The sequence below is a fragment of the Anoplopoma fimbria genome, chromosome 12 (assembly GCF_027596085.1).
Source record: "Anoplopoma fimbria isolate UVic2021 breed Golden Eagle Sablefish chromosome 12, Afim_UVic_2022, whole genome shotgun sequence".
Taxonomy (NCBI): domain Eukaryota; kingdom Metazoa; phylum Chordata; class Actinopteri; order Perciformes; family Anoplopomatidae; genus Anoplopoma; species Anoplopoma fimbria.
Window position 1 is genome coordinate 20,532,823 of NC_072460.1, and position 27,914 is coordinate 20,560,736.

General features: G+C 38.5%; 4 protein-coding genes across 8 annotated transcripts; 1 reads left to right on the forward strand and 3 right to left on the reverse strand.

The window, feature by feature from the left end:
- Positions 1 to 787: 787 nt before the first annotated feature.
- LOC129100410 (myoD family inhibitor domain-containing protein 2-like) lies at positions 788 to 1,416 on the reverse strand. Its single transcript, XM_054610029.1, has 2 exons — positions 1,194 to 1,416; positions 788 to 1,050 (listed from the first exon to the last, which is right to left on the reverse strand). The coding sequence occupies exons 1-2, from the start codon at positions 1,414 to 1,416 to the stop codon at positions 788 to 790; spliced, it is 486 nt and encodes a 161-aa protein (XP_054466004.1).
- Positions 1,417 to 2,801: 1,385 nt separating this feature from the next.
- Positions 2,802 to 15,358, reverse strand: LOC129099611 (forkhead box protein P1-B-like). 4 transcript variants are annotated; one of them, XM_054608915.1, is made up of 17 exons: positions 15,269 to 15,358; positions 14,446 to 14,516; positions 13,049 to 13,189; positions 9,555 to 9,692; positions 9,364 to 9,453; positions 8,365 to 8,485; positions 7,072 to 7,177; positions 6,835 to 6,942; positions 6,459 to 6,546; positions 5,979 to 6,056; positions 5,668 to 5,863; positions 5,340 to 5,416; positions 5,109 to 5,210; positions 4,841 to 4,968; positions 4,000 to 4,054; positions 3,726 to 3,892; positions 2,802 to 3,604 (listed from the first exon to the last, which is right to left on the reverse strand). In XM_054608915.1, exons 3-17 carry the CDS (start codon positions 13,172 to 13,174, stop codon positions 3,442 to 3,444), a joined length of 1,743 nt encoding a protein of 580 aa, XP_054464890.1. In that variant the 5' UTR covers positions 13,175 to 13,189; positions 14,446 to 14,516; positions 15,269 to 15,358; the 3' UTR covers positions 2,802 to 3,441. The 4 variants fall into 4 exon arrangements, with proteins under 4 accessions (XP_054464890.1, XP_054464887.1, XP_054464889.1 ...); XM_054608912.1 differs by having other exon boundaries at positions 5,662 to 5,863; XM_054608914.1 differs by lacking the exon at positions 14,446 to 14,516 and having other exon boundaries at positions 5,662 to 5,863.
- Positions 15,359 to 17,415: 2,057 nt separating this feature from the next.
- Positions 17,416 to 22,333, reverse strand: LOC129099328 (eukaryotic translation initiation factor 4E type 3-like). 2 transcript variants are annotated; one of them, XM_054608526.1, is made up of 8 exons: positions 22,277 to 22,333; positions 22,001 to 22,171; positions 20,907 to 20,979; positions 20,039 to 20,133; positions 19,888 to 19,948; positions 19,738 to 19,804; positions 19,463 to 19,618; positions 17,416 to 19,361 (listed from the first exon to the last, which is right to left on the reverse strand). In XM_054608526.1, exons 2-8 carry the CDS (start codon positions 22,159 to 22,161, stop codon positions 19,318 to 19,320), a joined length of 657 nt encoding a protein of 218 aa, XP_054464501.1. In that variant the 5' UTR covers positions 22,162 to 22,171; positions 22,277 to 22,333; the 3' UTR covers positions 17,416 to 19,317. The 2 variants fall into 2 exon arrangements, with proteins under 2 accessions (XP_054464501.1, XP_054464502.1); XM_054608527.1 differs by lacking the exons at positions 22,001 to 22,171; positions 22,277 to 22,333 and having other exon boundaries at positions 20,039 to 20,136.
- Positions 22,334 to 22,576: 243 nt separating this feature from the next.
- On the forward strand, positions 22,577 to 27,890 carry LOC129099327 (serine/threonine-protein phosphatase 4 regulatory subunit 2-like). Its single transcript, XM_054608525.1, has 9 exons — positions 22,577 to 22,703; positions 23,252 to 23,333; positions 23,523 to 23,693; positions 24,389 to 24,482; positions 24,625 to 24,662; positions 24,834 to 24,908; positions 25,133 to 25,282; positions 25,524 to 25,825; positions 26,427 to 27,890. The coding sequence occupies exons 1-9, from the start codon at positions 22,670 to 22,672 to the stop codon at positions 26,756 to 26,758; spliced, it is 1,278 nt and encodes a 425-aa protein (XP_054464500.1). The 5' UTR covers positions 22,577 to 22,669; the 3' UTR covers positions 26,759 to 27,890.
- The last annotated feature ends 24 nt before the right edge of the window (positions 27,891 to 27,914 follow it).

Genomic DNA, 27,914 nt, shown 5'->3' on the forward strand with positions numbered 1-27,914 from the left:
ATTTTGATAAAAAGAGATAGAATATTTCAAGAGAAGCATGCCGTTATTCTGCTAAAGATTGTACTTCATTTCTGTACCAGCCTAATCAAATTCATTCAGAATAGCATTAAACATACAAACCAATTCATATCATATACTACAGAATCTTTTCTTACAATAAATTACAAAAGCAACCCTTTTAATGCATAATATAAATCCTTTTCCATTCACTTACATTTTACCATATTATCATTTCCCCTTGTTGTTGAATCCATGTCCCGTTACTTGGACCAGATTACATTCTGTTTGTAACTTTTGAATGGCTGGAGTTGTTATTTAAAGGAATGCTCCCTGATCCCAGGTATCCTGAATGACCCCAGCCCACTCAGTCATGCTGTATGGAGTGACTCCGGAAACGTGCAGGATGTCAGTGACGTAGACGTGGAAATGGCTCAACACACACACTCTCCTGTCCTCCCTTCCTCTCTAACATTACAGGATGTTGGTATTTGAATGGTTTTCTCGGTCGAGCGAGTTTGGCTTTAACAACATATTAGCTATATTCATCTTTTCTCATAACAACCAACTCTGCACTGTTTCACAGGGTGGCAGTGGTTACCTGCTTGAAGCACACAAGCCAAAGATCATGCGAGTTTCCACATGAGGCCGCTATAAAAAACACCTTAGTGTGCAGGCATAGATCTGAATAAGATGAGACAGAATTTCTGTTTGTGTTGCATTCAAGTTTCTAACATTCATAATGTTTGTGTTTTTTCATTGTGTTTGCAGGCCAGAGGTGAGGAATTTCTCAGCGATAGCAGACCTCTGATATCTCCATGGCCAGCTCTATAAGTTCTCCTGCGTCCTGACAGGAGCCACAGCAGTTAAAGTCCAGCTCCAGCTTTGAATTGCAGCAGTCTTTTCCTTGCTGGTCTCTGTCAGCGGCCGCTGTGATGTATTTGTACGAGGGAAAACAGCTATTTAAAGCCTTCTCACATGTATCCAGCAGCAGAACCATAAATTCGTGGAAACGACAATGCAGACAGGCAAGTAGAACTGCTGCACATTCATCTGGTGGAAGTGAAGAGGGAATAATAGAAGAGAAAAAAAGGAAAAGGTAGTTAGAAATGACACCCTCTTAACGTTTCATCCAGCGCACCTCTGAGCAGGTATCAACTATATCAATTTAATCAACTTAAGGAGTTAAACAATACCTCCACTGCCGGGCTGGTATGAATCATCAGTGGAAAAAACACTGCTGCTGCTCTTAAACTTGTCAGAACACATGGAGCTGGATCCACCCCATTCACTGCCACCCAGGGGATCATGGGAACTGGGATCGGTGTCCAGCTTGTCCGCTTCTTGCTCTGTTATGGTGCTCAGTCTGCATACTCCACTGACCAGCTTGCCCGACATCTTTCTAGGTGGATTGTCCATCACTAGCTTGGGGATGCTGCCTTTGAAAGGATAATAAAAACAATAAGAGAAATGATTTTGGAGCAAAATCATATAAATTCAGTCAGCACATAGTCCAGTCTCTGTTAGATAAGTTGCTCGGATCCTCTATGAGGCCGTTTTAATAATTCAGAGCACCATTAACATTCAGTTTGTCAGGGAGGTGAGACCTGAAGTGTATAATGGAGGAGGCTTGCTCAATAAAACTTCAGCGAGGAGAGATTATTGATTTGGAAGCTTTTATTTGGATCTAGTTTCCTGGATTGAATCGGGCAGGAGGAAAATATATAGAGTGTGAAAATATACCCATCCACTAACATTTGGCATGCACCACATACATCAATCACACTGCAGTTTTATTACAGTTGTGCCTAACAATAAATTCATCTGAGTAGTATTTAGCCGGATCAGAAATGGGAGTACACAACAACAACCTACCATCAGACTCATGTTCCTCTATTTTCTCGAGCTCGATGCCATCCTGATTATTTACAGGGAACTTTAAATGAGCGGTCATCTTATGCAGAGCAAAGTGGAGAGAATATAGAGTGAGACACACATGCAAAGCACCTCCCTAATAATGGTATATTAACAACCTTAATAACTTGACTAAAGACAGACGGCAATAAATTATTATTACAACCCCTGTTTTGTGTTAAGTTAAAGAATCATGCAATAAAAGTGGCTGTATACTAAGGCTGTAAATGAACAAAACACATATTGCTTAATTCATTTTGCCAAATATTTTACTTTTTAAGATTACCTGTCTGGTAAATATCCAACAATGCGATCGTGGCATCTGCAAGTGTGAACCCCCCTTTGAGCTCGAGCACCTCCCATCATCATGCACACACCCACATTGTGAGCAAACTCCACATCGGTCAATACTCGCCAATCAGGAAGCACAACTATAAACCACTGATACATAATGCATAAAACATCCATTCAATTATGGCATTATGTCGATAGAAAATCAAGCCAGGCCACTTATCAAACATCTACATACATTAAGTAATGACAGATGATAACAGTACAACAGTAAAGTTTACATATAATTATCTTACCGCAATGTATCATGATGCTGCAACCAGTGCTTCTAACACCACAGTGGTCTGTAGGCAGTAAGCGGCTGAATTTATAACATTTATGAAACGGGCATACCATAGTACCACAGTTTGCCACTCAAACCATTTGCTTTCTTCCGTTACCTTCCATTAAGGAGCCATTACCGTTGACTGAGAGAAGTGGTGCCGTTATCAGGTCAAAACTGCAACCAGGCATAATTTAATTGAGCGAAACACCGCTGACCACAGAGGAAATCATAAATCTGGATCAAAGACACACACAGCATACACATTTTTCATGAGGGATTTATTATTCATAAAGATGCATTGGTTTACAATAATGGTAAATCTATATTTTTCTACTTTTACAAGCTCAATTAGAGCGGAATTCAGCAATGTTTTGTGGAAGGGGTGAAAAAGACCGACAAGTATAAAGAAGCTACGCATTCTTTTCAACAATTGTCTCTTACCTTAAATACAAATATATCAGATCATGTTGGCAGTGAACATTTAGATTTTTTAAGTAACGTTTTTTTTTCTTCTAGAAATTTTTTATATATTATGACTACTAAAATAAAATTAGGTAGCGAGGCCCCAACATAGCATAAAGCAGCTATACAGAAGGGGGAAACGTTTCATTGTGAAGTGAACTATCAATGTTCCTTTTCCTTTGGCTTCTCTGCTCATCATTGTCCTTTTGTTTCCACATATATATATAGATATATAAAATAAGAAAAATCATGAACAGATGTGTTTTTTGTGATCTCACTCTACTTTACAGAAAGACTTAAAAAAAAAATGCTGATAAAAAAAAAAAATTGTCCCCCAAGAAGAGAGTGTTTGGTTAAGAAGATGAAGCAGTTGTTTTGGGAAACTTTTGGAATATAAAGTCACACAGGCTGTGAGTGAAGCGGCCTTGCAGTGGAGAATTTGGACCTCATGGTCAGAGAGAAGGCACGCGATCGATGTGAAGATTTGGCCTCTCCGGGCTGCCGTTGTCTTCATCGTGGTTCATCTCCGGGCTGTGGCCGAGCTCGTCTGTGCTCTCCGGGGACTCGTAGGGATAACCTTCACAAATCTCCTCGTCTTCCTGTTCCTCTTTAATGCTGGTTTGATAAACACACAGAAAAAATAAATAAACAAACATGTAATCAGGACTTGTGATCACATAATTACATTCATCACAACTCAGCAAAGGGGAAGTAGCTCTAGACACTAGACACTTACAAAGCTTGAGGAGGGGACTGTGTTGCACTGCTGTCACTTTGGTATCCAGATCCATTAGCAAGGGCTCCATTCATCTGCTCTTGGAGAATATGAGGCAGCGAGTGAAACGGGATGCTGCCCATGAAGGCCGGGTTGTAGAGAGAGTTGTTGCCGTCTAGACCACCACTCTGAAAACGTTAACGTTCTCATTACAGCACTGCATCAACACGCAATACAACATATAGTTTGTGATATGCCTCGTGTTAGACAAGTTGTTCGGATGTATTATATTTACCTGAGGAGCAGACCCAGCAGAGCTCTGATGGTTCTGTGAGTTCTTCAGCAGAGACCTAGAAGTACAGAGAAGATACAAAAAGTTCATCTTAAGTTAGTTTCTTTAGTCTTTCTTCAGTTTACTTTAGTCGTTAAACACAATATCATGCCATGAAATGCATATTAAAAACCCTTTTACAGGGTTCTCGTTTTACAACAGGTCAGTTGCAAACATTAAAAGGTCAGCAGGAGAATGTATTTTAACCAACTTTTGGAGCTGACATTATCAGAAATCAGACTTGTCTTCTTTAAAGAAAAAAACTAAGAATTTCAAGAGGTATTCTGCAACTGTTATAATCATAAAATGCCTATGTGCCTTGCTAGAATGGGATACTTGACTGGCCTAGCAACAGTAACTAAGGAGAGCAAGGCTTAGTCGGATATCCTTAAACTACTGGCACTATGGGCAACTGCCAACATACACACTGCACTTCCAGGTCTCTTTGTTTAATAAAATCCAGTAAAAAGTTTGAGTAACCTTGGCAAGAAATGACAAGTCAACTGAAACAATCACGAGGCGTTCACTAATTATTCTATCACAAACCTGCTGACAGTAGCCTGCTGTTTCAGAGTGATTGAGGTTTTGTGGAATTTCACTTTGTTCACAAAGGCGTCCATGTGCTTGTGTGAACATGCTAAGTCTTATTTTGTTTGTAGCACACTCAGACTTAGCCTATGAAACTTGCTTACAGTAAATATTGTGTGTACTTATTAGGTGGAGCTAGAAGGTCAAAAATGTCAGGCTTATCTGACTTATATCTGAAAACACAAAGGGCTGCTCTGGCTTCACGTCCAACACGTACCCGTTACCAGCAGTCTTCTGGGGCCTTCTCCTGTGGAACTCAATCTCATCTACTGTCCACACAGCTCCCTTCACATTTTCCAAACGCACAAAGCATTTATGGAGGCTGAGATTGTGTCTGACGGCATTCTGGAAAATGAAATAAAAAGGAGTAATATCAGGACTTGCATTTGAACATTAAAATATTAACACAATCAAATGTTTCCATAGACTTTTCCTCTTTCATATATTAATATCAAAAGAAATTCAAACTGGAGTACAGATCATACCTTCCACGTGGCTGCATTGCGCCTGAAATATGCAAAGTTTCTTGTGAACCAGTTGTAGATTTCATTTAGCGTCAGCTGATTGCGAGGTGATTCAAATATCGCCTGAAAGAAAGAAAGAAAGAGCATTTAAGGAATTCTTACCATCAATTTTTTTTGGGATCTACTTCATTTAGATTTTGAAGGCAGTATTATAATATTTTTGTGACTGTGTAAAAGCAAAATACAAGTTACCTGTCTTATTAGAGACGCATATGTAAATGGAGGTCTAACTTCTGTGCTCAAGTAGAACTCCTTATTATCAACTATATCTGTGGAAAGACATTAACAAGCAAAATTTAAACATAAACATATACAGAATGACAGTGTAACAAAGAAGAAAACTTTTCCAATTGTGGAAAAGAGAAGTAGTATAACAAATAAATAAGAAAATAAATATGAGTGTTAATAAGAAAATATGCCACTTCTCTGTGGCCTCTGAGATTATCTTTTTGTGCATCTTTCCATCGGCATGTTTGAGCTCGAAATGTGAAGGAGTTCCAATTCATGATCTCACCGTTACCTTGGCTCACCGAGCGGCTATATCGCCTCCGCACAGGGGTTCCAGTGAACATGCTATTGGGAGTGAGGACTGACGGTGATTCAGAGAGCGGCGTCATGGGTGTGGATGGAGCCATGGCACTCTGAGACAAACTCACAGGAGGCGAACATTTGGGCAATGTTGCCTGTGTGAAGGACACATTAGACACCAGATTCACCTGGTTAAAAAAAAACAAAAAACAACAAAGCGGTTAAGTGAGGACAACATCTGTGTAACTACAAGCAAAACAATATTTATTCTAATTGACGAAAACAGTCATAGCATGTACTTACAGGCTGTGCTGCGGGTTTGGGTTCAGAGGACTTCAGATGAGCCATCATAGCTTGCAGCCGCTCTTTGTCCTTCCTCAACTTTGAGGGATGAGAAGACAGAAATAGAAGTTGAGAGTTGGTGAATTCACGGCGCATGTTAAATGACGAAATTACAGTCAGTGTCGGTTTCTGGCATTCTGAGAAGTGTAATTATCTAAAGACCTCACTCCTTTTTCTAGCCCTGGTGTGAAAACACATCACCACTTCTCAAACTTGTCATGCATTCACTGTCAAACGTTTTTAGAAAGCTCTTCATTTTTCATTTTTCTTTTTACAATAGTTTGAGGCAAAGGACTGGATTCTCCACTCAACTTAGTAAAGGTTAAGGTATATGTGTACAATTAAGCGATGTTAATAAATCAAAGATGTTTTGTCCCTTTTGTTGTTTGATTTAAAAAAAATGAAATATTAGTTATAAAGAGAATAAATCAAATTGCGTACCTGCAGTTCCAGCTGCTGAACCACTTGCATCTGCACACGGCACTGTGCTGTGCTCTTGTCATCCAGTATATGTTCACCGTTCAAATGTCTGCAGACAAGCACATCAAAAATCATGACATGCTTTAGAGAAACCATGTGTTGTACAGGATATAGCAAAACATGCTAAAATAATGACCTCAAGAATTATTGCCAGATTCAACACAGAGCTTCACACCACAAATACATGATAGTAAAATAAGAGGAAATAACTTTTTATGAACTCTGACCGCAGGCTCTGATTAAAATGTGACATTTACAGCTCCTGTGTACACAAACACATTTATTTCCTATATCTGATATATACTACATCATGTTATGAAGAAGTTTCACCACTCACTTGAGAAATGCCTGAAAGTCTCCAAAGACAGTTTCACAGCCAGGCCATTTACACATGCCGTTTCCATACAGTGCATGGCTGTTCTGTGCGTTTTCATCCAGCGACCCTCTGCAACAAGTACAAATCAACCGTCAATTACACATCTCAGAGTCAACACGTTGGTACTGGTCAAGCCCAATAAAGACATGCGACATAGAAACTGAGGCTCTCACAGGACAGTTTCATTTGCTAACGCACCTTTCTTTCCTCTTCAGGAGAGTGTGATGACCGTTGGTGCTGGATTGTTGACTGGAGGACTCTCTGGTGTCTCCAGCAGCAGACAGGATGCTACCATTCTCACAGCCTGAAATGCAAATGTCAATAAACTGTTGTGTAATAATACGCTGGGGTGCCACTACGTTTGCATGAGTCACTTGTAATGTCAACCAAATTAGTTTTAAGATCACAAGACGTGAGTTTACAGTGAGTTTATTAGGTCGAGCTAGCTTAAAGCAATTCAGTCTGATATAACAGCCCTGCAATAAATCCTATCTTCATGAAGGTCATAATGCTCGGTTTGTGTTAAAACAATTTAGAGAGGCCATTCAACTTTATGATCATTTTGGAGTATGCTGTCGTACGGAGAGGAGATCCTGTCATGCGGGCTACCTTCATTGATAATAAATGTGTCAGTATGAATGATAAAAGGCTCTAAAGACCTCATGTACGAGCATTTTCATATTCTTATCTTTACTTTCTCTCACTTTTTTTTCATACCGTGGGCTCGTACAAGTGTGCCACGTCAGATGACAGCAAACGCTCCTAACCTAAGATGACTCTGTAAATGACCAACGTAAACATGAAGAATGCCACCGATGCATAAATGAGCGTGGGAGTTCATGAGGATTGCAAATTAGCGTCCTGCCCCATATGTCCTGTATTGAAGTCCTGCTTTCAAAGATCCACAAAGGAAAGTCTCTAGTTTTTAAGAGCGTCAGCAGCTGAATTAGGAGACCTGCTAGGTCCAAAGAATGGGGAAAAATTTGGTTTGGGGAAAAATAACGAGTGCGGTTTATGCCGTGTCACCTGCAGTTCAGACTGTCACTGAAATAAAGAAGAAATGGTTTAATATTGTAGTGTTACACAATAGCATCGATAGCCAATTTAAATAAATGGGGATATTGTTAGGCTATTTGATACATTTAGAATTCTTTCATTAATTAGATTTTTAGAAACAGGATAAATCATTTTTATTAAGTGTGATATATTCAGGGTTTTCAAAGTAATGAAATATACAATCCATTAGTAGATAACAGCAGACTAACTGCACGACAGGTCTGGACCACAGATAAATTGAGTTCTTACCTAAGAGAAAACTCAAAATACGAGAAATATTCACCAGTACACGCCACAGTAGAACGAATCTGTTCGTGCGTCTGGTTCTTGCTTGAGGCAATTTACATTGACCTTTGCCTCAGTGTTGCTACCTGAGAGTATTTCAAGTGTTTAAGTCCTCAAACAGGAATGCAGTAGGGCTGTAACGCAGCATACCTGTGAGTGCAAGGGGGCTGCTGGGAAGGACAGACAGCAGGCCTTGTCTCTGCAGGTTGAGGAGATGTTGCTGCTGCATCTGAAGAAGCTGCTGCTGGATGGCAATCTGCTGGGCTGTCAACTGTGACACAGAGAGGACACAACATCCGTCAGTCAGTGCTTAGAGACTGTGCAGGACCACTATATACATCACAGTGGAAATATTTAATTGGGTTGAACACACAAAGCTCTGTCTCACTGACCATAAAGTCAGCTGCTGTCATCCACTTAACGTACAAAGGTCATGAAATAAGCTTATGTCATTAGCTATTTAAAGAAGCAACAAACATCTATTTGAGCAGTGATTATGTCTGGTGCTGCTTATTTCTTTATTCATATTATTCTCTGCTGGTCAAACATTATGAGTATAAACAAACACTACCAATGGAACTAATGGAAGGAATGCCCACTTTGATTTTCATGTAATTGGATAAAAACCATGTAGAGCACATTTCTGCTTAGAGCACATCCAATTATCCTCCTTTCCTCCAACACCTGCTGCCTTGTGCACGTTGCCAAGTGCCTACTATGGGTTAGAAATTGCCGTTAATTTATGATATCACGCAAATACATGCACACATGCACACATGCTGATGTGTTAGTCACAGGGAACTGGGCAGGTGATATTCAAGGCTGTGCAGATGAGGAAATGGTTATTATAATGACTATAATTTTAGTGTTAAGTACTCTTTAAGTCTTTAAGCTTTAGTCCTACTGAACTGAATCAGACCTGCCCCTCATTCAAGAATACATTATCCTTGTTGCATAATGAATATTACTACAATGTGAAAAATCAACGACCTGAAAAAACATACTCATAATAAACCATTTGATTTAGGAAGCACTTTTCAAGGAAGTCAGAGACACTTTTCAAAGGTGATGAAATGGAGAGAAATATAACAGAAAATAAACATACAGCACAGGAGTAGGAGTTATATGCTATAATGGAAAGAAAGTTACCTCTTGACTAACAATTCCAGCATTCTTCTGTTGCAGCAGCTGAATATTTAGCTGCTCTTGCTGATTCTTGAAGACCTCTTGAATTTGTTGCTGCAGAAATGTTGATGAAATTTGAGTTTAGAGAAATAAAAGCACCATGTTTGATGTGGGCTGTGACAAAACACACAACTAATACATCATTCTAACATTACCTGGTGTAACATGAGTGCTTTTTGCTGCTGGAGCAGGGCTTGGAGCTGCTGAGGACTGAGGACCTGCTGCTGGGGTGTCTGTTGTAATTGCTGAGGGGCCTCTGCTGGTGGGGTCATCATAGATAAAGACACTGGAACCTGCATCATAGAGAAAAACAACATAAACCAAATGTTAGTTAAAATCTATACCACAAAAAAACAAACATAGGTAAGCCGTTCTCGGTGTGTGTTTATGCGGCCAACCTACTTTCATACAATCTATTTGGGCTGGATTCTAGTGCAGATAATCAGTAAGTTTACATGTAAACGAGAAACCGTATCTCTTTCATCAGGGTAAAGGATTACGAGACACAGCTTCATTTCTGCTGGAGCCACCTCGTGTCTTTGTCATGTATGTATGTACAGAGTAGTTTTCTACAGTGATTTCAACAAGAGCACGCATGCAAGATAAAGACGTCAGAAAGGAAAAGTTTCACCCTGACAGCTGTGACAGGATAAAAAAGGAAAAACTTGTAGTGGTGATAACAAAATAATTCATCCAAAGTTCAACTGACACAAACAGTTCCAAACAAGTTTCCACAGCTGGACAGTAGGTTATTTGTGAAAACACACACACACACACACACACACACACACACACACACACACACACACACACACACACACACACACACACACACACACACACACACACACACACACACACACACACACACACACACACACACACACACACACACACACACACACACACACACACACACACACACACAATGTGCGTTCTCACTAAAGAGTCTGTTCTCTCACTCAATAGCTCCGTCAATCTAAGTGCTCTGATGTCATACATGCCTGCCTTGGTGCATGTGGTAGAATGTAGAGTAAGAATGCAGTTTACATAAATTGCATAATCTCCACACCCTTTAGCAGACAAAAGTACAAATGCAGTCATACATTTGTTGTGCCAAAGCTTTGCAGTAATCAGGTAATATGAGTGTGCATGTCAACATGTTAGCCAACAAACCTTCATTTTTCTCTGTAATTGACTAAAGTGACCATTCGACTATCATAATAATTGCCACTTAAATTTCTGTGGACAATTAATCAATTAATTGTTGCAGCTAAACTATTATGCCTCTTGTTCAAATACAAAAAAAGATAAAGTTACTCCTTATTTATTATTCTCAGTTCACTGGTCAATCTAGCTATATGTACTTGGCCCTCCTGCCATTTATGCTAAAAATGAACCAAACTACAACAACAACAACAACAACAACAACAACAACATCGGATGTCTTAGGGGAATTATAATTCCATCAAAAAACAACAACAACTAGAAGCACTGCAAAAACAACAACAACAACATCCTCTGCGAGGCAGCCGGCAATTACCACACCATCCCCCTCACTGTCAAGCCCCACAGCTCAAGGAAGGTTTACAGTAAACATAAACAGAGTAATCAAAAATTGCACAGACATATAAATAATGACTAAAAAAAGCATACAGAGCATGTTTATGAAAACAGAACTTGAGATTCGTATTTTAATTAAGGTCTGAACCACAAACAAACATTTCTCTCCAAGGCAGAGTCTGTTTTGAATCGGGTAAACAAACTGACAGTGAATTTCACACAGGCTTTGGGCTAACAATCACAGATGACTGCCTCCTACTTTGTCCTTTCTTATGAAATCCAATGCTCCAGAGGTGGCCACCAAAGCAATGAAAACAGGTCTATCCCACAAACAGAGCCAGTTGGCCCCCTCTATTTTTCTGTGGACACCATCAACACAACAACAGCCTCGGCCTAATCCCTGTTGCCATGGCAGCCAGCAAGTCCAAACATCTTCTGTTGTTGTTATTGTTGAAAGTCATACCAGTGAGCAATTGAGTGTAAACACAGAACTGTTCCCGCAAGACTGGTCTTGTGAACTCTGAGATGACTGACAGCAAATAGGAACGCTGAAAACTCGCTGAAAAACAAACACAGTCTGCTTTCCCTTATGAGATTTAATATCTATTAATATGCCCTGATGGGTGTGGCCCGAGAAAGAGTGCTATTTGCAAAAAAAAACAAAAAAAAAACAAGTGAAAATTGAATAAGAGAAGATTTAAAAATATGAATCACACAATACAATAGCCACAGAAATGTGACATTGTTTTCATTGACACATTTTTGCGATGCAGATGATTAAAACCGGATATTAAAAATAGCCTGCTATTATAAAGAAAAACACAGAATGAGTTGGACAAACCTGATTGTCTGTTTCAGCACTGAAAAAACAAATGCTGCTCGCCAATGGCAGTCTGCCTGAAAGAGCTTCGTTAACCTACATGATGAGAGCATGATTACAACCAACAATATAACACTGATCCCTCCGCCCAGCAGGAGCTTTGCTCTCCCTCCCCTTCTCAACCCCACCCCCCCATCCCTGTGCTCCCCTTAAGCATTAATATAAACCACTGCCGTTTGGAGAAATGTAGACATTCAAAGTGAGATGTTCAAAGTGATTCCTTTACATGTACAAGTCATGTAAATACCCCAAGTTCTCACATAACTGTATGCTTTCTGCCCTATGTTTATGAATACTGGCAAGAAAAGATGGATACAAAACCAGCTGTTCAAAAATTTAAATGCACCATAACTAATTGTGATTCACACTTGAAGTGAAAAGCAGCTGCTTCAGTTGCAATGAATATTTTTAGTGTTGAGGACAAACATTTACACATGCCCTTATGCAACTGTTAATAAAACTGCACACAAAAAAAAAGGCTATCATTTTTTTTTTTATTAATAGCTTTGTTATCAAAAGTCCACCACAGTTTCCTGCAGCCCAAAGGGATGTCGTAAAATTGGTGGCTTTGTACAACAAACAGTCCAAAACGCAAATATATTCATCACATGAAGCAAAGAAAGCAGCCAATCCTCACAACTGAGAAGCTGGTTGTCTCGAATCAATCACTTGTGTCCACGTTTTAAATAAAAAATAGTCAGAAATAAAAACTTTGCTGTCCAAGATCCTGTCACACATAACCCTAGGTGTTCTTTTGATTTCAATGCCACCATAAAATTGTTTTATCTAGCATGTTTTGAGAAAATGTTTCTTATAATAATATCCGCAATATCCCATTATAATTTAATAGATCTTGACTACATTAAGAGCAGAAAAACTCCCAGAACAAACATGTTATATGAATAAACAAACAGTCAGGAGTGCAAAGATATCCTGCTTACAAGGATGTAAGACACAAAAAGCTGCAAATTCACATCTGTAAGGCTAGAGACGGAAGATTTTTGCTATTTATGCTTGAAAGAGGACTCAAGCAAAGAAGCAACTATCAAAAAAAAGCAGCAGCTTCATTTTTTGTTTTATTACTCATCAATTCATTTACAAACCATTTCAATTTCGGCATAATAATGATGTCATATTTTAGTGAAATATGCAGAAACTTAACACTAAGTATCTCACAACATTTGTTAAAATAAAAAGAAGACTGACCCTTGGTGCCTCTGGAGGAGGAGTCTGGCTGCTCCTCACTCGACTCTCATTCTCACTATTATTCCCGTTCTCTGTCTGAATGGCTGGAATGATGTGGCTTGTTGGTTCTGACCCAGACTCATGCATCTGGACTTCACTGAGCTGAGAAAGGAAATGTATATCTTCATATATATATATATACATACCACCTAAAGCAGCACAATGACAGACAGGGAACAGGCAGGAAATCAGAATAGCCCTTTCTGGGTGTGTTTGACAAGCTTTTCATTTCACAAGGAGATAACGCTCCTTCTCCCCAAAAAAGTGTATCAATATATAACAGTCTCTGAAATTAACCAATAAAATAGTCATTCACCATTTCAAAGAAACATAACCTGCCGTTAATGTAAAAAGTGACAGCACTAAAAGTTAAGAACTACACTGTTATAGCTCTACCCACCAAGACAAACATTCTCCTCTATAAGTGAGAGAGGAACATGCTAGGTCTATTTGTTGAACAACCAAGTGCTGCCATGACTACTGTAAACACAGGGGCCCTGGGTCCGTGTTTATGTGCAAACATATTTTCCTTCTGGAACAATTTACCATTAACCAGGTGGTGCGATAAACGGCTGTGGCAGGTAGTACAATGCACAAGTAGGCTTTTATGTATACAGCTTGGGCGTGTTTGAGTCAAAAGCTAAGCAGCATAAACAAAGGTAAATAAAGAAGGCAAACAAATAATGTGAGCAGATGGAAAGCTACACAGAAAGCCTCAAATGAAACAGGCCACGTAGTCTCAAGGATAAGTCCAACTACATTCACATATTAAAAAATCAACCTGTTAATAATGCCATCAGTTAGGCACCATCGAGAGCCAACATCAACATTTAGGCAACATCTGACAGATGATCTAATTAGACTTCCCCTCGTGACCAACAACTGTATCAACAGTCAGCTACAAACAAATTAAAGAAGAAAAACTGTTTTTCCTGCATTTGAGAATGACTAATAAATGACGACCGAATAGGGAGTTATGTCTCGCTACAGTAATGTGTGTAGGTGGTTAAAACTGAGGCAACTCCTAGCCCTGCAAACCTAAAACAAATCTAATCAAAACAGGCAGTTGTTGGTGAGGTTTACACGGTGTTTACTTTTGCTTTCAGGATCAGGATAAGTTCCTAAGACAAAGGGCAGTGTTTCCTTTGGACATTTTTTGAAGATGTCAGGGGAGATTTGGGTTGTAATAACCAGGATGACGACTGGGTCCATTCCACATTAGTCCCATTATGCGTTATTTCAAAAACAGATATTATCTAAAAATGCTGAGGGATTGTGATAAATGAATAGTCAGGATGGACTGTGTAATAAGCCCACGATAAATATATATTTTTGTTCTTTCTTTAAAGTATGCTCACCACAGGGGCAGCTCTCCGGCAGTGAGGGGCACCACTCTTCAAAGAATGTAGAGGAAACACTGCAAAGAGGCCTAGAAAGAGCAAAAGAGTAAACAACATACAGCCTCTCACATAACAATGTAGTTTATTACAACTGCTTTCCCCACAAGATTGCTTACAATTTATCAGAATGAACGCAAGTTATCATTTGTTGATACTGCAGACCACACAGTATTTGATAAACTATAACAACTATAATTAACTCTATGTTAATTAATTGCATACAGTTTTTTTTCTCCTGCTGCAGTGCATTGAAATACCAGCTTTTGTATAGTGGTTAAGGATGACGTATCACAACCAATTAAGGGACACAACAGTTACCTTTCCCCACCATCAGGCCAAATGGTATAAATCAAATGTATGGATCAAATCTCGTCCATTAATATCACAATTTGTAATGCACTCAACCAGTTATTTGCTCCAGGCTGCACAGGTCCACACCATGTCTCTTATCTTCCCGATTGATCACTGGCAATGCGTGGAAGTATGATTTTTCACATTTGAAGAAAAGCTGTGCTCATGTTGTGCTAAGTTCACTCAGATAACACATTTCAGCCTACAATCAACCCCTAAAGCATTATACTTCAATATCTGAATGAGCGTTATCTGACGGGGAGCGTGATTACAGCAATGCGGTCTGCTTTACGTTAACAGCACAACAAAAGCTAACAACCCCTTTCCTCCCCACGCTAGCTGGCAAGAAACCTTCCTCTTTTCTTTTCTTTTTAATCACACAATAAGTCTAAGTTATATTCAGTGGGTGTCAGCATCGACGTATACTCACAGGAGGGTGTGCGGGGTGGACAGTCTTGGGCTCGGGGTGGTGTCTGAGGCGCAGATCTCGGAGCACTGCCTTCCTCGGTAGCGAGCTAGCCACAAGTTGCTAACAGAGGGCGTGGCTTAGGTAAAGTAAACATTGGGGGCGTCACGTGTTTAGACCTCCAGCTCACATACATTGTGGCGTCGAGCTGAAGAGATACTTCCCACTAAAAAAAAGTAATTAATTATTAACAGATTGTATGCTAAATTGATTCCTCTATTAGTTATATATATATATTAAAAAAATGCATTCTGTCCATTTCAAAATAAGCCCCCCCATGTGGATATACTGTATATTTTTATTTTTATTTTTATTTTTATTTTTATTTTTATTTTTATTTTTATTTTTATTTTTTTTTATTTTTTTTATTTTTATTTTTATTTTTATTTTTATTTATTTTTTAACACAAAAAATGCATTCTATCCATTTTTTAAATGAGAGCAATTTAAAATGTATTAAAGATAAGATAAAATAAGCAGTGGGGACATTTACAGGATTACAGCAGTATAGAGGATAGTGCAAACAATAGACATAGTAATAAAAACAAGATCAAAGTAAGTATTATAAATAAGCAAATGAGCAATAAAAAAAGAAGAATCCACGGTAACTATTATATATACTATATGTAAATATTATATATACAGACAGAAACTATTATAACTATTGTATTGCACAGTGTATTAGTGTCATAAATTACCAAACCTGTAAGATGTGATATTATGCATCATTTAACAAAAAAAAAACGTCATACGCAGGGGAGGCTTCTTAGTCCAGTGCCAAGGCAGATGTGCAAAACAATGTCTCCCTGCATCATTTATCATGAAGATCACAGTCTGTCATCATTTTTATTTTTATTTTTATTTAACACAAAACATGCATTCTATCCATTTTTTAAATGAGGGCAATTTAAAATGTATTAAAGATAAGATAAAATAAGATAATCCTTTATTAGTCCCGCAGCGGGGACATTTACAGGATTACAGCACCATAGAGGATAGTGCAAACAATAGACATAGTAATAAAAACAAGATCAAAGTAAGTATTATAAATAAGCAAATGAGCAATAAAAAAACAGTAAAAAAAAACAGTAAAGAATCCACAGTAACTATTATATATACTATATGTAAATATTATATATACAGACAGAAACTATTATAACTATTGTATTGCACAGTGTATTAGTGTCATAAAATACCAAACCTGTAAGATGTGATATTATGCATCATTTAACAAAAATAAAAATGTCATACGCAGGGGAGGCTTCTTAGTCCAGTGCCAAGGCAGATGTGCAAAACAATGTCTCCCTGCATCATTTATCATGAAGACCACAGTCTGTCATCATTTTTATTTTTATTTTTATTTATTTTTACACCCGAATTTCCCCCATGGGGATCAATAAGGGAATATAAAAAAATCATACAGAGTATCGGCCATTAATTCATCCATGCTGTGAACATGTTTAGTATAGAGGCAGGCTGATCACAGTGCAGCCTACATGGCGCATTGGTCACTGCAATAACTACTTTTCTTTATGTGATTATATAATTACATTCAATTGAAGTGATTGTAAGGACAAGACAGCTAGGGGATGATATCAGTATGTCTTGTCGTTCCAAATGTAGCCTTCATGTAAATATTTTTTATGTCTATGCATTGATTCAACCACAAGAGGGTGACATGTTCCTTCTGGCAGCCATTAAATGGTCTCTTCCTATTCCTACGGTACACAAGGGGCATAAGCCCATGTGAAATAAAGGCCTTTCAGTTCCTCAATACACTGTCAATGTTGTTCCTTTGACCATAAAAAGATTTGCATTTATTCAAATTTGTGAAAGATCTGCTGCATAAAAAAAAAATCCTTGAAGTTGCATTTTATATTATCTTACATTTGATTCAATGCCTGGTAAAAATGACCAAATTCTTGTAGGCGTGTGTATCTTGGAATCTAACAGCAGACCTTGAAGGATTCCCTGCCAATGAGCAGCCTGAGGACAAAGATCTGACAATCTTTCCAGAAAAACTAGTCTAAAAAGGTCAAATGTAACATGCTGCTTTTTATTCAGAGCAATATTGATATTCTCATCACACACACAGTAAGTATTCCAAACAGTAATAAATTGTAGTTTAGGCGCCTTTATTTTTCAAACACGTGTAAAACTAACAGAGAATCATGACTATATACAGTTTCAACATGCTGAACACAGGCGACATTCTAAACTGCTGGTAAACACAAGGCACCGTCCAAGATCAACAATCGGTAACAAAGTCTGAGATCTGAAGTGACTGATAAACTGTATATGTGCAAGGGTACAGTACTCTCTTATCCAACAGTATGTGCTTATATTACAGGAACTACAGCAGTATAAAGGGCAAATGAAGTTTGGCAAAGTCAGTGTACTGAAAACTAACTCCCCCTGTGAATATTATTTAGCAGCAAATCAAAGCCAAGACACCAGCATCATAAACACTTTAACATTTGATTTGATTGAGAAATCAGAGCAGCAGTCTTTCTGTGGGTTTCAATGCATACCCCATAGCTACATATAAATGACCTCAACTGTGTAAGTATCATAGTACTACTACTAAAAAAAAAAAAATACTCTGCTCTATGCAACATAGAATAGTTAATCTCACTCCCTCTTGTACACTCTGTCACACACATAGGGAAATGTGCCTGATGTATAATGGTTCAACTTCCTTAATTTCAACATATGTTCTAATATGATTAAGGTTTTCAATAATAAAAATACAGCATTTTACATTACGACAGAAAACATCTTAAAAGCTATGGATTTGAGAGACACAGAAATGTGTTTTGGTGCAGCAGTAGTAAACCATTTCTGACCAACTTGTCTCAGATTTGACCCTGCTTCAGTGGTTGCATCACACCCACAATTTGTACAAATTCACCGGAATAGGCCTCAAGCAATCCCTGAAGGAGAGTTTGTTTAGAGCCACAAATGTTTTTTTTCTGGTGTTCCTGTCTGTGACAGATTTACATATGTTTATGCGTTTGTTCATGTTCCCTAGGACCAATTTTATCTAAAAAAAAAAAAAAAAGGGTAGGCTTTCCAAATTCAATTTTAACACAGATCAGATGAATACACTAAAAAACATATCACATCAAATATGTCACCTACACATATCAAGTCACTAATAGGAAAAGAAACAAAAACAGCTCTACACTTCAACCAGAAAATGTGACACAAAACCAAAGTGTATTTGGTCTCATTTATCAAAGCTCTCACACACAGTACTGAACAAAAGTGCTTGATTTAGGGCAGATGCTTGACCAAAACTGACCACAACAATGCAAATTCTACAGAATAGAAATTATTGCATATATTCCTCAGCATCTACTCTTGTTGATTTGTGTACTGAGGTCATTTTATTGTAACAAGATCATATTCCTTTAACAATCTACTCGTATTCTAAAAAAGAGAAATAAAAAAAGGATGTGCAACTTTCTGCTCATATATTGGCAATACAGCATACTAAATATTTATATCAGGCAACAGTATTTTGGCTGTAACAGCTCACTAGAAAAGCCTTGTATTGTATTGTTTAGATCAAGGTTGGCTTTGTGGAACTAACCTTCATCTTAGATCCAAAAACTAGATTTATTTCAAAGACCTAGCTTTGTCTGTGCTCAGGCACAAAATATGCTATAATACATCTAAAAAATCTGGCATGCCCATGTGCATGATCTGTTGTTTTGGTTAAGGATTTGAAACAACGTAGTATAAAGTATAAAAACACACAACACTGTCACAAATAAGATCTAACTAAAATGTTTTTGTTTTTGACTAAACATTTTGGATATTATTATGAATGACAGCAGTGCTCTAAAGGTGGTCAATTAAAAATGATAATGGACTACATTTTGAGGTAAATAAGATCATTTTGTAAGCAACCATGAACTCAGTTGCTTCAAAATGTCCCCAATTATTATTCAAAACATGTTCATAAGCAATAAAACACAAACATAGAGTGTTTTGATGTGCAAAAATATGCTAATGTCTTCGACCTCCCTCAAAAGCGTGGTGCTCCTCATGTGCTGCAACAAACCAAAAAGAACAATGACTTACAGTTTATAGCGTTATTGTCAATCAATTTTGGAAAACCGTTATGTAAATAATATTCCAAGAAAATACTCACGTTTGTAAAACACTGCTTTGAAAGGTATTTGTGGAAGGAGCTCATTGATCCTCCCTAAGATGTTTGACTCAGTAGCACAAGAAGCGTTTCCGTTCCAGACCTGAAACACGTCTTCTCTGTCTCTTACACTGACGCTGACGCCGACTACTTCATCGTCTGCAAGAACAGATGCACAGAATCAGATTAATGCAATCAGGGTTTGCAGCATTGTGAACATAAAATGCGAGGCTCTGCAAAAAAAGTGGATTTTCACATAACTTAAGTGGGAAATTTACCTGAGGCACAATAGTCACTGAACTGCTCTCCAATAGTTGCCAACAGCAACTCCTTCCATACAGCAGACTGTTAATATGAATACAAATGTGTTAAATAATAAATAATCAATAAGCAAAATAGTACATAAATATATTGATTATGTCACTCACAGTGCATTCTTTGGGTACTTTCATCTTCCAAACACCCCCTTTAGCATTGCTTTCTTCTTCCCTGCAAACCAGCAGGCAACATACCACAATTTTAAAAACAGCTTCAAATGCTATTAACACATGCACGTATTTATCTTAAATTCAAACTAACCAGAGCGGTTTTCTTTCTCCTCTCATCAGATGGTAGCTACATCTCAATGGCAAGCTGGAGACGCCGGGTATGTTGTTGTAAACTCTCCAAAAGTTCTACTCCAGTGCCATGGGGAGGAGAGGAAACAGGTTATTTTATTGGAAAACCTACTGGCAGACAGTTGGGCTTGTTAATAAGTCGCGTGTTTTACGATGTAGAAAATCACAGTTAACGTTCTTTTCCTCATTGCTCTTAACCACACACAAACACACACATATACTCATCCATGAGTCCACGTCCAACACAGTTCTGGTTAGGGATTATTAAAGTGGTATTTGAGCTTTTTAACCTCCTGCCATAAACACAATGATACATTAAAATTAACCTGCCATGCTAAGTAGTTCAGTAATCAGTAATTCAGTTTTTATGTTATGTTAATTAGCAGATGTTTCCATGCATACAAACTTGTTTTAACATGGTCAGTAGCTCTCTAAGCTCTTTATTAGTAAGGTATAGCACGTAATGACAAACATTATTGTTGGGGGAAAAAAAATGTGTAAACCTGTTCGACCTTGTAATGCTGATGATGTGGTTTGACCTGTATCACTGCATGCATGGATGATACTACTAAATCCTGCATACTCTTTACAATCAAGTAAAAAAACATCAGTCAGGTATAAAGCATTCCGTTTGGTGCATTTGGGAGGAAGAGACACTCCAACAGTAGTGTGGAAATAAATCACCATATCATAGTGGAAGTAAAGAAACTTGCTATTGAAATGTGTCATCACATCCACTACTCCTCCTTGACCCAATAACCCCTAGTGTGGAAGAATGTGCCAACACTGTGCCAGCTGTGCTCTTGCATCAAGACTGTGAAGCATCCTACCTGGACGGTGTCCACGGTGTAGATTTTCTTCAGGTTTGACTCACATTCAGCTGCTGTTGTTCCTGGTAGAGATCTGACGAAAAGAAACAGACATATACATTTAATTTAATAACGTTTATTTTTATTTGAGTCTTTTAAAAAATGACAAGCATGTAAAGATCCCAGGTCCTCTGACTTGACATGTTCTTTCAATACCCAGACATGTTTCAGAGAGCTGGCCTCGGAGCAAACAGGTTGGTTGGGGGGTGTGTGTGTGTGTGTGTGTGTGTGTGTGTGTGTGTGTGTGTGTGTGTGTGTGTGTGTGTGTGTGGAGGGGGGGTCATCTGTCAGATCAGATGACAAATAAGGCAGTAAACAGTAAACAACACTGACCCCATTTGACCACAGCAACCTCTGATTTGAACACACGGGGGATGATCAGGCTTGTGTAACTCACCGTCACCTGTGTTCAACTCTGCTGTGATTGCTTAACATTAATTCTGAAATCACTTATCTAGCAAAAATTCTGAATTTAAAAAAAAAAAAAAAAAAAAAAAAAAAAAAAAACTTTGTACAAAGCAATAGTAAATTTGAGCTACATAAGTGTCAATCCAACAGAAAAAAAATGACTGAACCACTGAACCATGGCAGGAGGAGTGTCACAACAAGTTTTTGACAATAACACCCAGGCTCATAAAAATACAAACAAAGGCTGAACTCAAACTGACCTTCACTGAAATCAAGTGGAGTTATTATGTATAGACAGTTAGTCATAATTACGCCCTTGTGATTGTATTAAGATCCTATGTAGGTCACAGAAAAGAAAACAACTAGTTGGTGAGCTGCATTGACACCAATAACAAGCAATTTGTTGTAATGTTAATAAATAATGGGATTTATTAGGACAGACATTCCCTGTAATCACAGATCCAGACATTCACTGTTAAAAAACATCTATAAGGTTATCTGATCTGCAAAAGCCAATAAATAAAGCAGGCCATCTCCCTTCTTTGTTCTCACTAAAAAAGGTCAGCAACAAAGAGTGCACCCTTTTTGACACTATAAAGATTAATATTATTACTATAGATAAATAAAAAAACAAAACAGTTTCTTACCTATCAAGCCAGAAGGTCCATGGAGAATGTAAAGGCAGAGTGTTGTTATCATTGTCACTTGAAATCCTTCCCAAATCTCTGTCGCTGATGTGGATGTTGTGCTCCAGCAGAGCCGGGCTGGATGATGTGTTCAGTGGTAATGCAGCTACTGGAACTGCCATCGTAAAACCTCTGAAAACCGTATGACTTGGTCAAAAGCGAGCAGGTCTCTTTGTGCAGATGTTTTCTATGCCAGGGCTGTTATACTTATATATAGGTTGGTTAGGTAAAATTAACCCCGATCAGCTGCTGACTCACTGCTCCGTCACAACAACACAGAAACGATGACGCCCGCAGACTGCCTGCGACATCTAGAGCCCAGCAGAGCGATCCAGAAGTTTCTTTCACTAAAGTTGGATCATGCATTTAACAGAAAACATAATAAATTGCGCTATAACACCAAAAAAACATTTAAATTACGCTGCCTTTTTGCGTTGCACACAAGCGCATTCAGGTGCTTGTTGATCTCTCGGATTGAACTCGAACGCACCTTCCGTAAAACGTGACTACGTCATTCCAGACATGCGCAGTCGGAGTCTTCCCTGCCAGCAGCTTTTTGTCGGGGGTTGCTAGCTACATGCTACTGCTACCTAGCTAGCAAGCATTTCCTGCCTGTGACTGGACACAGCTATGGACATCGACGCGTTGTTAGAGGCGTTTCAAGGCAATGTTTACAGTTATTTAAATAAGTTATTCGTTATGAGGGATTTTTTTTTTATATTTGCTATAATGCCTCCGAGAACAACATTTGTAATGTTAGCTTACTACGCTACGTGTGTTTCCTGTGATTGAACATTAGCTAACTAACAGGTGAACCCAGTGTTTAGGAGAGGAGACATATGGACAGTCTGGTGTGTCTCTGCTTTGGCTTCGACAGGTCAATGTTCAGTCCTCTAGAAGAAATAAGTTTTTCCACATTTGACCCATTTATTGCCGCACTGACAGTTTGGAGATTATGTAAACAGCTAATGCTAGCTGGATAGCATCACAAAACACATGCTCATTTCTGGACTGAAATTTGTGTTTTGTGATGTTTGATGTTTTATGGGGTTTTTTTTCACTTTCTTGTTTTTGCATATTTCCACTGTGATCATTGTCAATGGTAATATGCTTCTGGGTTGTTTTGACAACTTTCAGGTTAAGGTGAATGCATGGATTGTTTGCATTTATGTTATTACCAATAATTTTTTTTTTTCATTTTGTAATTTACAGATTTTGAGAAGACAGGCAAGAAAGAGACCTGTCCTGAACTAGAGCACTTCTTGTGTCATGTTGCCAAGACAGGCCAGCCAATGTGAGTAGTCCTCTAGGGCTCACACACACATTAAGCTTTAACATCTACAAGTCTTCACACACACTAATTAAGACATCATCAGTTTTTCTGTAATTGACCTGCTTGGTGAACTTTATCACTTTGTGTTAAAATACTTTTTAAATCTTTTGTGTTTATGACGTGCAGACTTGCATTTCCAATCTCTTCCAGGATCTCGTGGTCACAGTTCAAAACGTACTTTGTGTTTAAGTTGGAAAAAGTCATGGACGATTTCCACGCTTCTACACCAGAACAGAGAGCGCCACACAATCCCAATGTGGACTATGTTCCCTACGAAGAGATGAAGACGAGGATCCTCAAAATAGTGGATGGTTACAATGGGTGAGTAAAGCTGATAATAAGCCACTTAAGAAACCGCAAACAACCCCATACACGAAACTAAACATAGCAGTTCAGTGACATGTCAATGCCTGTTCACAACATTATTTGTGCTTTCAATGAAGTGAAAACATAACCACAAAGACAGAGATATTCAAGTGCATTAGATATTTTTTAAAAAGTATAAAATTAAGGCACTAAAATCAACATAGATTCATTGAAATCAGGTCCCACTGTGTGCTCTAATTAATTCACTCTGACCTCCAGAGTTATGTTATTTGTGTGAAATGTATTCAAAACTGAGCTGCAGTGTCAAAAGTAAAGGGTTTGTTTATCATTGACAAGATTGAACGTTGCTCAACTTAATGTTTGGCATTTAAATCTCCCAAAAACCTGTTTACATGAACACATTTTATCATCAACCCTGGAAATCTTTTTCTTGGATTCCCACGTAGCAAAATAACTAAAGGATTTAAAAAGGGAACTAAAGGTCTTTCACACCCAAAGTTAACAATGACTTTAGCTTATGTCAGAACGTTTGGCCAGCTGAGATGAGGGTTGACCAGTGCAGTTTAGATTGATCCAAATTTTTCTTCCTCATTCAGCTCCAGTGCTGTCAGGTTTGTCAGGTGTTGATGCTGGCTGTGAGATGGCTATGTGTTACTAATCCTTAATATATCTCTTGATAACTTATTCAGAATCCCGTTCACCATCCAACGTCTGTGTGAACTCCTCACGGACCCCAAGCGCAACTATACAGGAACAGAAAAGTTTCTCATGGGTTTAGAGAAGGTGAGCACTGCACAGCCTGTAAACTGCATGTTAAAAGTTTTCACTCAAGATAAACAATATTGAAAACAAGAGTATTGTTTTAAATATACTTTCTATTACTTTAAATCAAATAGTAATATATCGTATTGTTTCTGTATTGCAGAACGTAATGGTGGTCAGCTGTGTGTACCCCACATCAGAGTAAGTACAACAGCTGTTCAGCTTTTGCTCCCTTTGCTCTGCTGGCTGCAGTATTTCTGTTCAGCTGCTTCTGATGCACATTGAAAGCTCCCTTGAATATGCTTATTCAGTCAAACTTACAAAGTTACAATTAACAGCCAGATGTTTTGTGCCTTTCTACTTCTTTCGAAGGAAAAATGGGGCATCCAGTGTAAACAGAATGAATGGAGTGATGTTTCCTGGTAACTCTTCTCTATATTCAGACAGGTGGGAGCCACATACTTGTCAGTGATTGACTTCCACAAATCTAAAATAGCCTCATACACCACCAAGTGGAAAGTTGAAATAGTGTAAAGTCAAATATCCAAAATCCAACAAGGCTATAGTAAGGGCAGTTACCTCTTGCCCGTCAGTTGGGTTTTAGTCGTTGTGCTGATTTACCATCTTGTGTTATGACTTGCATAGGAAATCATTGTTTTCTCTTTTTGCAGCCGAAATGTAAACGGGCCCGACACACCAAAACCGCTCAACAGACCGAAGCTGTCATTGTCGGCTTCTCTTTCCAGCAACGGGCTCCCTGACTGTGCAGTTAGTAAAGAGCCAGAGCCGACCACAGAGGAGGTAGAGGAGCACCATGTCAGGTAATTGAAATGCGTGTGGTACATCTGAGGCACTGTGACTGAGTGTGCAGTATACTGAGTGAGTCTACTCAATATTTGTATTTAAAATGCAGGGGCACTGATGATATCTGTCACACCCTGAGATTTTCCTCCGTAGGCGTATTCATCTCTCCTTCTTTAAAAGGAATATATGAGCTACTGTTCCTACTTTAATTAGTATGCCATCTAATGAACTGATTCCCTGTTTCTTTCATTTCTGAAGTGATTCCTCGCCAGCAGAGGGTGAAATTACTCCGAACAGCAGGACAAAGAACAAACACCCTGCGGAGGAAGAGGAGGAGGAGGAGGAGGAGGAGGAGGATTCTGGGACTGGCAGGCACCAGGTCAAGAGGCTCAAGTTTGACGAAAAAGAAGAGGATGAAACAGAAAGTGAAGAAAACGAGTCGTCTTGTAGTAAAGGGTCAGAGAGCTCGCCGGAGACGTCGCAGTCCTCGGAAGACTCCTGTGGCCAAGAGTACAAAAGTGGAGCATCTTGTGAAACAAATTCTTCTGCAGAGGATCATGGTAAGACGTATTAAAGTGTCCCAGAACCAACACTGTAGCTATGTGGGGTCTCTTCATAGACAAGAGGGTTATAGTATTGGAATGACTGCACAATATTGTTGTCTGTTTTTGCTGTCAGGTAGCATTGTGGGTAATGTAGGCGCCAGGGTTTGACCAGGGAGAAGAGTGCATGGAATAAAAAAGACAAAATCAGGTTCTGCTGCATCAATTTTGATCCTTTGAGACTAGTCTATCATTAGCTTTGACAGCGTTCTAGAAGTGCAGTGCTGAATATATTATAAATAATACATTTATTAGTCAACAACCACAGACCACAGTTTGTTATTCAGAATGTATCAGTAAAATGTTTACAGCTGCAAAGAGTAGTCGTTTGATAGGTAATTAATCCGCAACTATTTTGATAGTCGATTAATCGTTTAAGTCATTATTTTAAGAATAAATATCAAAAGGCTCTGGTTCCAGCTTGAATATATTTGGGTTTTTGACAAAACAAATATTTGATGGGCATTTTTCACCATTTTCAGACATTTAATAAACAAACAATTCAACAGATTAATTGATATTGAAAATAAGTGTTAACGCTGTCCACTTTGGTCCTCAGAGCCTAGTTGCACACAGACGGAAGCATCTGAAATGGATGAGGACTCGTCAGAGAGGGGGGATGTCCACGGTGTGGAGAAGGACAGCACTGTGGATCAAGCTGAGCAGCCTGCTCCATCAGAGAAGAGTACAAGCTTTGAGCAGGAGAATGGGGAGAGCAGCAGCAGCAGCAGCAGCAGTGACGGAGAAGGCGTACCCAGCGACAAGCACATCCCCTCTTCAGGTAGTTCACCTGACTTGTCAACAGAGGGCGACGCTGACAGTTCAAACAGCACAAAGACTGCAATCGAGCCAGGGGAACATGACTATCTTGAAGCCCAGTCTGCAAACTGACTTTTGATTTTTACACTGTATGATACCGTATTATGGGTATATCTGTAGCACTGTGGACCTCTGGACTTCAGGACCAGGAGCGATGTGAACCCTCAAGATTCCTCACAAAAGGATCTTTTTGTCCTTTTCAATTTCAACTATTCCAGTCCAAACATCACCTGGTCTAAACTGGAAGGAAATGATTTAAAGATTATGGAGACTCAGCTTTTTTCACTGTTGACTAAAAAAATTTTCTAATCTTTTTTTCCCAGATTTTTTATATGAACAATATAATTTAACCTTGATAACTAATGTATTCAGTAATTTCATTATTCTTAAATTATTTGGCATGCATTTCCCAAAAGATACATTTGACAGTTTGAGCTGTGTTTTGGCCTAATCATCTCTCCTGTTGAATGAGGACACATGCCATTAAGAATGTGAAGACACTTCTGTTTGCTTTTTCTATGACAGCTTCAAATGTATTTCTTATTAACATTCTATTGCACTTGTTTGCATTTAACCCTTGAAGGATGTGGAATATGTCACCGTTTTGCTTTGTCACTGTATAAAGCCAATATTAACACACATTATTGCCAGTAGTAACCAGTTTGGTTAGATAGAATATTAGTTTTGCTTACGGGAAGCCATTTCTCTATCAAAATCTGTCAAAATACCACAAGGTACTTTTACACTTTCTGTATGTCATACCTTAGTTGTACAAATGTCCCTTTTGATAGCTTGGATTTTTACAGTACGCATCTGTAAATCAGTTTTTGTAGACTTGTAATACATGTCCACTGCCTTCATAGAACTGATAATAGCTGGAAACTGAATGCTTGAGCTTGTATCATAGTATTCATGGAAAGCAATAAATGCTAAAAAATGTGAAGTGTAACATGCTCAGTTAATGTAAATGTTTTTTTTTTCTTTTCACTTTTATATCTGAAGAACAATGAGTGCCACTGAATTATGGGGATCACCTTTTAGCCGTACTCCAGGTGTCACCCATCAATATCTGTACGGGTGATTCCACAACCCACAGAAATTCCTCTTGTCTAACACTAATTTCAAGACGGTACACGTCTGAAACTAATTCATGACATATGAACTAAATGTTTGGTGCTAATTGGCTAATTTTTGCATGCTTAAATGCTAAACCAACACGGTCGATGAA